A 10300-nucleotide genomic window follows, 5' to 3' on the forward strand; every position below is an offset into this window, starting at 1 on the left:
TTAAAAGGTGATTTCCATCTTGGTCGTAATTGTGACAAAGATTCCAACCCCCTCCCAAAGAAAAAGCCACCACTTCTCTCAAATACACAATTTTTATATTTATTGTAATTGCTGATATGGATTTCTTAGCACAGTTAATACCGTAGTTTTCGTCAGTTAAAAATTTTATTTTTAAAGACACTCAAACCCCTCACCATCTCCATCCTGAAGTACAGTGTTTAAATGTACATCCTGAGATAAGATGTTTAAATTAGAAGAATATTTGTTGTCTTTACATAAAAGACCAAATTAGAGACTGATGGAAGTTGGTTGTTGATTGTTGAGATGCTTATGCTCAGTTTTCTCTTGTCCCTAAAAGGTCATTTATATAGTAACCAATCCAGTAGCAATGAATACCCATAGCACACAGATAATGGTGTCTAAATACCAATTCTTAGGACAAGCAACCAATTTGTCTTAGGGAAATGGTTGATTCCAGGTTTGGCCCTGGAAAATATACAAGATGATTCTAGATGTCTTATACCAAAAGCAAAGGAGCTATAGAGACTACCAAAGAGTGTCTTAATTCCCACCAAACTACAATTAACTTCCAGGCTTTCTGTCAAAAGGTCTCAGGAGCCAACTTGAATCTGTCACTGCTCAAAGATGGGACATGTTGAGCGTCAATAAAGAATATAACTGGAATGGGTTGAAACATAATGAATATGTTTAAATCCATGAGTTCATAATAATACTAAAAGAGAAAAATTAAAAACTCCAAGTTACCTTTGGAAGATGATGGGAAACCATCTCATTATTTAACAATAAAGTCTTTTCTGTATGGGATGTATTTCATTATAACCAAATCATTGATGAAGGAAAGTTTGTCTTCATAGAAGTTTTCCAGCTAAAAAATGAAGAAGGAATAAGAGAAATAGAGTATCATCATTTTGCAGTCCCTAGTGTAGTCTAGACAATGATGATCAATCACTGGTAGCATTCCAGAAAGAGAAAACTGGGTATCATGTGCTGCTGATGGAAGTACGACCTATGCAGCATTGTTGCAAAAATTAAAAACCCAAACCTTGTCAAGTCACTAGATTTGACATCTGGTTAACAAGAAATACAGGAGGGAGAACAACATATGAAATGATACTGTGGAGATGCAGTCAGCACGGTCTAGATATAGGAAACTACACTACAAATGACCTAATTTCTTTAGATAAAGTATAAGAGGGGACAAAATAGGAGAGGGAACATATAGATTAAAAAAGACTTGAGATCAACTGGATGAATTTATAAACCATATTTGGACCTGATTGGAGCAAACCAACAACTAAAAAAGTAATAAGAAAACCAGGGACATTTGAATATTGACTGGCTAGCTGGTATTAAGAAGTTCGGAGGGTTTTGTTTGTAACAAGGTAGTATTTTTAAGTCCATATCTTTTAGAGAAACATACTGAAATGTATACAGTTAAAATATGATATCTGAGTTTTCTTCAGAACAGTCTAATGGAGGATGATTATAGAAGAAACAAAGATTCCATGAATTGATTATTGTAGAGTAGTGATAGGCACCTGGGCATTCACTGTTCTGTTTTCTCTACTTTTGTGCATGCTTGAAATTTTCCATAATAAAAAAGTGTTTATGAGTAAGTTTTACAATTTAATAATGTGATTATTTTCCATCTAAAATAAAAACTAACTTTCATAACTTTGTTGCAGCCTTACCCCTCGTGAATTCAACTCTTACGGAGCCCGAAGAGGTAATGATGCTGTGATGACAAGAGGCACTTTCGCAAATATCAAGCTTTTTAATAAGTTCATTGGAAAACCAGCTCCCAAAACAGTTCATTTTCCATCAGGACAGACGGTAAGGATGTATACAGAGTATTTAGGCAGTTGCTAACTAGATCAAAATTTGTATTAAAATTTCTTATGTTTGTTTTAATCTACAGCTAGATGTATTTGAGGCTGCAGAGCTGTACCAGAAGGAAGGTATCCCACTGATTATTTTAGCAGGGAAGAAATATGGTTCAGGAAATTCAAGAGATTGGGCTGCCAAAGGACCATACTTGCTGGTATTGATTCTTAAATTTTATCTTAAACTTCAAAGAGTTTTAAATATTCCCTTTTGTCAGTAACATCCTGTCAAAGTTCATTTTGTTCACTTAGACTTTGTATGCCTACTTGGATCTCATCTGTGGGTGTTTTTAAGTGACCTTATATAATACGTTGTACTAATCTAGTTGCATTTTAATACTCTGAATTTAATTAAAATTACATCAGTCTTACTTGTGAAAATAAATGTGGTAGAGGGAAAGGATATTCTGTCTTAAATTATTGCTTTATAATAATAATTATTTATACCCATTGGTAGTTTTACTTGCCCCCTTTTCATTTAATTTTCTATGATTTGCTCCATCAAAGGTTAACGACTCAGAGATAGTGGGCCACATTTTACTTTTATCTTTTTCCAAATAGGTGATATTGGTCCCTGGCTGTCTGTTAGGAAGACATTTCTGTTGAAACTGTTTCCTTGTTGAAGAGCAAATAGGAAATCTGTTGGAGAGAATAGTCCTGTGACGTGTGCTCTCTGCCATTTCATACTCATACTGTGCTTCTCTTTACAATTGTAGTTGTTGAAGAGGCTGGTCAAAATACAGCCGTCACAGCTATCATAATCATACAAACGTCATTTGTTTTGAATCTTTAATTCCCCTCCCCCTTAAAATGTAAATACTCTAAGGAGTTGTGGGAATAAGTCTAATTCTTTTGTCTTTGTAAGATAATAATTTTAAGTACCAACATACTTCAGAGATACTCCAGTTTCGGTTCTTCACCACTGCAAGAAAGTGATTATCACAATAAAGCGAGCTGCACAAGTTTTTTCGTTTCCCAGTGCATATAAAAAGTTATGTTTACACTGTACTGTAGTCTATTAAGTGTGCAACAGCATATTTAAAAAAAATTATACACACTTTAATTAAAAAATACTTCATTGCTAAAAAATGCTAACCATCATCTGAGCCTTCAGCAAGTCGTATAGTAACATCAAAGATCACTTGTCACAGATGGGCTTCCCTGGTGGTGCAGTGTTTGAGAGTCCGCCTGCCAATGCAGGGGACACGGGTTCGTGCCCCGGTCCGGGAAGATCCCACATGCCGTGGAGCGGCTGGGCCCGTGAGCCATGGCCGCTGAGCCTGCGCATCCGGAGCCTGTGCTCCGCAATGGGAGAGGCCACAGCAGTGAGAGGCCCACGTACCGCAAAAAAAAAAAAGATCACTTGTCACAGATCACCATAACAAATAAAATAATAATGAAAACATTTGAAATATTACAAGAATTACCAAAATGTGACACACACATGAAGTGAGCAAATGCTGTTGGAAAAATGGAGCCTGTAGACTTGCTTGACACAGAATTGCCAAAAAACTTCAATTTGTTAAACACAGTAGCTGCAAAGCTCAATAAAAACAAGGTATGTCTATATCGTGAATATTAATTATAGGTATAGGTTCCCATTTTTTCCTCAAGTTTTTTTAGCTTTTTTTGTTTTGTTGTTGCGGGCTTTCCTCATATAGCTGTTGATCCTTGGCTGTCCATTCAGTTAGACATTAAAAATCTGATTACAAGCTGTAGTTGTGAGCTGCGTTTTGTTAGTGGGCCTTACTAATGATAAGCTACCTTTTTCATTGAGATAGCCCTATATGTTAGTATCTGTAAATATTTTCTCTGGGCCATTCAGTGAGACCCATTGAAGAAACAGACTTACTCCCCCCATTTCTGATAGTATTCTCACCCAGACTTCCCGTGAGCCTAGTGTTCCTCTTCAGTCTAGAGCATCCATCCTCTATAGGGTGATGGCACTCCCAAGGGGTGCAACAAAATCTTACTCTTCTTATGTATGAAGTATACATAGACATATACATATATAAACAGATACACAGTATATTTGTGACATTAAATTTGGGGGGGTGGTGGGCAATGAGGAAGAAGATGTGATTAGAAGGGAAATGTCTAAAACTCCTTAGGAGGATAATAATGAAAAATAGTAGAGAAACATGAGTCTTTAGCTGATTTTGTTCGGAGAATAGCGTCCTCTCTTGTGTGGGAACTGAGCTGGAGATCTTACTGCTTTTTATAGACTTCTAACTACTATGCCAGTGTTCTGAGAACCTCATGCCTCTGAGTCTCAAGCCTTTTCTAGGTTCTTTGTTGCAAATTGACTCAAATCTTACTGGTATCACCCTAGTTTCAGTTTATCAGTTTGTAGTTTCAACATTGTCTGCTAAGTCAGTTACCTGTCTCTGTTTTCTAAATATTTATAGAATTTGCACATCCTATTCCCTTTGTTGCTATGGGTTTACACTTCTTTATTCTTTTATTTTAGTGGCAATTTAAAAGGGAGTTTTGATGAACACATATGTTAGATCTACCATAATTAAACAGAAATCCTCCTGAGCCCTTTTTGAGTTTAAAGCAGCCGCCCCTAATTATAGAGAGCGCTTACTATATGGTAGGCACTGGCAGTACTTAACCCTGGAGTGGCCGAGGGGCAGTTAGGAGTTAAGGAGCTACTTAGAGAAAAATAACCTATAAAAGATTTCTTTAAATACTTTGATATAACATTGACCTTTAGTATGGGGTGTTGGGTTTAAAGTTTTTACAGAAAAGCCAAAAGTAGAATTTTTTTCCTTTTAAAATACTCAGTAAAGCAACTTTCAGAGATGAATGGAGGAAATAAAATGCATGTTTGTTACAGGGTGTGAAAGCTGTTTTGGCTGAAAGTTATGAAAAAATTCACAAAGATCATTTGATTGGAATTGGCATAGCTCCACTTCAGTTCCTTCCAGGAGAAAATGCAGATTCTTTGGGCCTCTCTGGCAGAGAAACATTTTCTTTAACATTTCCTGAAGAACTGTCTCCTGGAGTTACATTAAATATAAAGGTATATCTAAAATTCTCAAATATATGATTGTGTTCTATATATTTAAATAGATGGTTGTAAATTGAGTAAGAAACAATTACTGTAAATTGCATCCTAATGTCAGTTAGTGAACAAGTTGTAGTTTGAGAAGGCTCTGTTTTCTCTGTACTTAAACTGATGTTAATATAGTTGATGTTCTCTGAGGAAAAGTAGAAAACACTGTATACTTAGTCCAGAAGGAAGACATGGACTTCCAATTACACACGTTAACTTCCTTTTCCTCGTTATCAGCTCTCTCTGTCCTGATCTAATTTTATCCCAGGCACTTACACCACTTTAGGAGAAGCCAAAATTGAGTGTTCAGGGTTAGAGTAACACAGACTTTACAACCAAGAAGAAAGGAAAAAGTAGCAATATTATATGCAATGAATATTTAACATAAAATGACCATGAGTAACAACTTCCCTAATTAGTAAGTCAAAATCTAAATCATTTGATTTAATGTTTTAGGTGATGCGATACTTGTTATTTAGAATTAGGGACTAAAATAACATGTTTTTCTACTTAGGTGTGAAGCCTATGGTTTGGTATCTTAGGTGTTTTCAAGCAGGAGAAATGTTTCTCAGACAGAATATGAGTATAGTCATTGAATATGAAGACAGATGGTCTTAACCACTAAGTAAAACTTTGTAGATTTTACCACTCATGTGAGATGTTTTTGTTTGTTTAAAGACAAGCACTGGAAAAGTATTCAGCGTGATTGCTTCCTTTGAAAATGATGTGGAAATAACATTGTTCAAACATGGAGGATTATTAAACTTTGTGGCACGAAAATTCTCATAGTATCTACTCACCATGGATACCTTTCATAACTGGTAACTGCAAACAAAGCCTTTTGTGCTGGACCCAGGAATCCTTACCATGGAGCTGCAGGTAGTCCCAGTATGCTCACTTATCTCATCCATGGATGTAAATGATTATGAATCAACGTAGTGACTGAAATGAAATCTTCTTGATTTTAAATAATATACGAATGGTGCTATTAACATTGCTAAAATCAGCGTGTGAAGTGTGTTGTGGAAGAGGCCTGTAAGTATGGGGGGATATTTTATCAGACCATTTTGTAAATAAAGGCAGAATTTGAACTTGTGTTAAAGATTCTTATATGAGTAACCTTCCTGAAGTCTTTCGTTTAGTTTTGCACCTATAAAACTGTATACTACTGTTTGTTGGTTTAAGAGAAGCAGATTGAAATATAACAAGCCAGATAACTTTAAAATTGTGGAAGGTGAAATCTGATTTATAAGTGGATTTTCAGATATATTCGTTCCTTTTCAGAATTGAGTTGCACATAGTTGTCATTCTTAGTTTGTAATATAAGCCAGGGTTATCCTAAGTCTCAGTCTAACTGCAAGGGATAGAACCTGCCCCATACACAATCATTCTGTCCAATCCAGCCAAGGTTTCCTCCACATCAGAAGGTGGACTGTTACAGAATACAGTTGATTGCGTAGCACCATGTATTGGCAGTGAAAATATGTATCACATATGCAGCCCTTAATTTTTCAGTAATTTGCTGCTGTGACCCTGGCAAGCCTCAGATGGCATTATATCAATTGGATTATTTTGCTCACTCTGTGTGATACTGTAACTTCCTATAACCTAATATTTTAGCTATTATTAACTAAAATTCCACACTCATTTATGGTTGCTAAAGAGAACTTTAATCATTGAACGCTAACATGATTTCCTCTAGATTTTAAAATTATCCACCCTAAATTATATGGTTGCTCAACCCTAAACAGTTTTTAAATGTTGGTTACTTCTTAATTATTTAAATCGATTTCCTGTCATTTTGAATCATTTTACCTGGGAAGCATGATACTATTAATTATGTATGCTTTTGCTAACCGTCAGGATAAAACACTTAAGTTATTGCTGTCTGAATACTGTATTTTCTCTATTTGCATGTCTATTTATCACATCAAATGTTATGTCAACAAGAAGTTTGTCAACTTCTAAGAAAAAGGTTGGATAATTAATTCCAAAAAGTCCTATACCTTTTTTTTTAATTAAGAAATTAAACTTAGCAGGCAGAAGGTTAATTGTAGTGATTTTTTTTCCCACATGGAGATCATCATATGACCTAGTTAAGTTACTGCAATTCAGAATTAGCTCACATTGCACAGAGTAAAGAATTGTTTTAAGCTAAAATGCTGGAATTACCAAACCAGTGGGTAAAGACCACTGAGAACTTTGCACATAATCAAATCATACAATCTTTTGAAAATATTCTGCAAATATGTGTTTAGACAATTAGGTGGACTAGAGTTTGGCAAAATGATTTCCCTTTTATTTAAATTTTTTATAAATATTTTCTTTGATACTTTCAAATCACGTGTTCTTGATATTTTATAATGCTGTGTATTTGTCAGTGCATATGTTTTTAATTTACATGAAAACATGAATTAGGGATGGAGAATTTACAAGTTGAACATTAAAATATCTGTTACAGGCTTTGAAGAAATGATAATCCAGATTGTTACGTGTGGGGAAAACATCTGTTTCATTTTTAAGCCATACTATAATATAATATGTAACCTACGGGCAGAGGCCTGGGCATCATCATAAACAGCACATCTAGGAGATGAAAAGATGATAAAGCTAGCCAGCTGTGAATTAAGCATTTAAATTTCCAGTCTACCTAGTCCAGTAATAATACAAGCAGATCTTGTATTTCAGGAATAAAATCAAGGTTCTCTTAATCTCTTGCTTATATACAATGAACCAAAAAGCTTGGTAAGCAATGGCTATCAATTTGTGAGGAGAGTCATGGATGTGTGTCCCAAAGCATACCTATATTTCTGCCTCCAGCCAAATTCTGTGTTTGCAAAAATGTGGCCCCTGTTGGTTTTTATTGTTTTACTTATCTCCTTTGTTGAATATATCTGGATAATTTGGTGTTCTAAAAAGAATACACAAATATTGTGGCAGGAAGTATAATAGGCCCCTTAGAGAAGCAAATTAGTGTTGTGAATTTAAAAGTACAATTTCAAAGGTCATTATCAACAGCAGCATTTTTGTTATATTTTAAGAAACATTATGCTACATACCATTGCCATATTTCATGCCTTTGGGTTGCTAATCACTGAAAATGTCATCCAGTCACTGAATTGCCATTAGTATACCTAAAAAGTTTCCAAGATGACAGTTGTTACTTCCTGTTTTATCTCCAAGCTGACATTTGAATGAGAGGTATTAGACTCCCTTTAGCTAAATTGCTCAGTTTTTCACTGGGAATCAAACTTCAGTGGTACTAAAGGACAAAAAGTACAGCTAAGACCTAAATCAGAATTCTAGTTGTTTGCATATATGGTAACAGTGTTGTGTGCATTTGCCTTCTCAGTGTTGAGTGAGAGGATGAGGAGAAATTATTTGACATTTTTCTGTGGTTGAATTAAAAGACACCTTTCTTTTGCCTTTAGGTTTAGGAGAAAGTGCTAAGATACTGGATGTTGACCCTATCTTAGTTTGATTTGGAGTTATAAAAGAGAGGGGAAGGAGGTGGACTTAGTCTTCTTTAGTGACTTTTCCCCTAAAGTGTGATAGTGCTGATGTTTCTATCAGTTTTACACATAGTATGTAATTATGAAACCATATATCTCACTTAAGTAAATATAAATCATTGTCTATTATTTAAAGCCAACAAAACAGTATAACAGTTTTAAGTTCAATAATTTTAAGTATTGTATAGAAATATATTGGAGGCAAAGTTCAGTTGATGACAATTGTGTATATGTTACTGATGCTGTAAATTATTTTTAATAAAGAAAATTGTATTATCACATATTTGACTCTTGTTATAAAATATTTTGTGGTAATTGAAAAATAAAATATGATAACTTAAAAAGAAATAGGATACCATCCAGAAATTTCTCTTCAAACATGTTAGTTAAATGTTCAGACATTAGTTATTCCCAATATAACTGCCAAAATGAGAATGAAAACCAAGATAAAGTTTGCAGTAGGAATAGCCTCGAGGAAACAATAAGTAAAGTTGAACTTGATTCAAGGGTTGTTCCAACTCGTACTTAGATTCATGGAATAACATTTTTAGAGTTGAAAAGACTAATCTCTCACCCAAAGCAGGATCCCTTGTCTAAATAACATCTAACTGAGTGACCTTTTCTTGAATATTCAAGAGATGGGAGACTGCTAGGCAACCTATTCTGATGAATAAGTTGGACCCTCCAGAAGTTGCCCTGAACATAACCTCCATACTCTAGATCTTTTTTTATGGAGGTAATTTATGTTAAAGTGAACATTTAGGACTGAATTCGTCTCATGCTACAAAGTTGTGTATTACAGGAGGAAAGGGCCTTTTCTTGATGGATGCAGGATGGAGGGGCTATGTTTTCATGAGCCTCTATGCTTTAGGACCAGCTGGTGGTGTCACTTCCTCCTTCCACTGGCTATTCATCAGCGCTCTCTTGAAGCAAGTCATCTGGAGCCGGGAGCCAGGGCCATGAGCCTCTAAAGTAATGTTTTGTAAGTATGGTCAGCTGCCCACTGATCTAAAAATATCTGCCCTTTCTCCCACTCTTAATAGCAACCTAAATGAGTAATTGAAATCTACTAAAATTTGGTATTCATAAACTAAAATTAGTACATTATTAGTTTTCTAAGGATTCCAATTCAGTATCCTAAGACATTTGCTTTACAATATCAACACAGACACATGGTGATAGTTTGAATATTTGAATATCCAGAGTTTTCAAGGAAGCCTCGTGCAACACCAGTGTTGCGTTTTCTTAGTTTATGGTTTTCACTTGATGCCACTTTTACTTTTTAATTATAAGTTTAGCTTCAGCTTGTTTTAATTTCATATGAGTTGTTTGGCTGGTAAGTTTTCCAAAACATCAGATTATAAAGCTTGTGTTTAGTATACAAAAAGGGAACATTTTTTGCAGAAGCAGATGTAATCCCCACAGAATTTGCTTGTGTAATGACAATTGTGTTGTCTCTGTGAATTTTGTGTTTACATGATGATGGCACTGAATTTTTAGCCTTTTAAACAACCTGCAATATATAGTTGTATCATAAAACTAGTGTGCTATTATGTTTTATAGGATGTTTTATAATATAAAATCATATCTATAATCTCACTCTTCAGATTGTTCATTTTGTTTCACTCCAGTTTTTGATCACTAAACTCTTTGAGAGCCAATACCTAAGTGTCCTAGTGGCCAGGTGGAGAAGGAAAAAACTTGTTAATACAACAGTGACATGACATTTCTTGTCTATCAGATTGGTGGAACTTTTTTCATTATCACGGTATCCAATATTGGCATTACTGAGGAAAAACATGATTTGGTAGCATGTATTAAGA

At 34.9% G+C, this 10300-nt stretch overlaps 1 protein-coding gene across 2 annotated transcripts in view; it reads left to right on the top strand.

Moving 5' to 3' along the window:
• IREB2 (iron responsive element binding protein 2) overlaps positions 1 to 10006 on the top strand; it is a 50388-nt gene extending 40382 nt beyond the window's left edge. For both annotated transcript variants that reach the window (XM_060005542.1, XM_060005543.1), the window contains 4 exons: positions 1707 to 1854; positions 1940 to 2062; positions 4747 to 4932; positions 5644 to 10006. In XM_060005542.1, coding sequence (XP_059861525.1) covers positions 1707 to 1854; positions 1940 to 2062; positions 4747 to 4932; positions 5644 to 5754 — 568 coding nt within the window. In that variant the 3' untranslated portion in view covers positions 5755 to 10006. The remainder of the gene's footprint in view (positions 1 to 1706; positions 1855 to 1939; positions 2063 to 4746; positions 4933 to 5643) is intronic.
• The last annotated feature ends 294 nt before the right edge of the window (positions 10007 to 10300 follow it).

Source organism: Delphinus delphis, chromosome 2, assembly GCF_949987515.2.
Source record: "Delphinus delphis chromosome 2, mDelDel1.2, whole genome shotgun sequence".
In the NCBI taxonomy this organism is placed as follows: domain Eukaryota; kingdom Metazoa; phylum Chordata; class Mammalia; order Artiodactyla; family Delphinidae; genus Delphinus; species Delphinus delphis.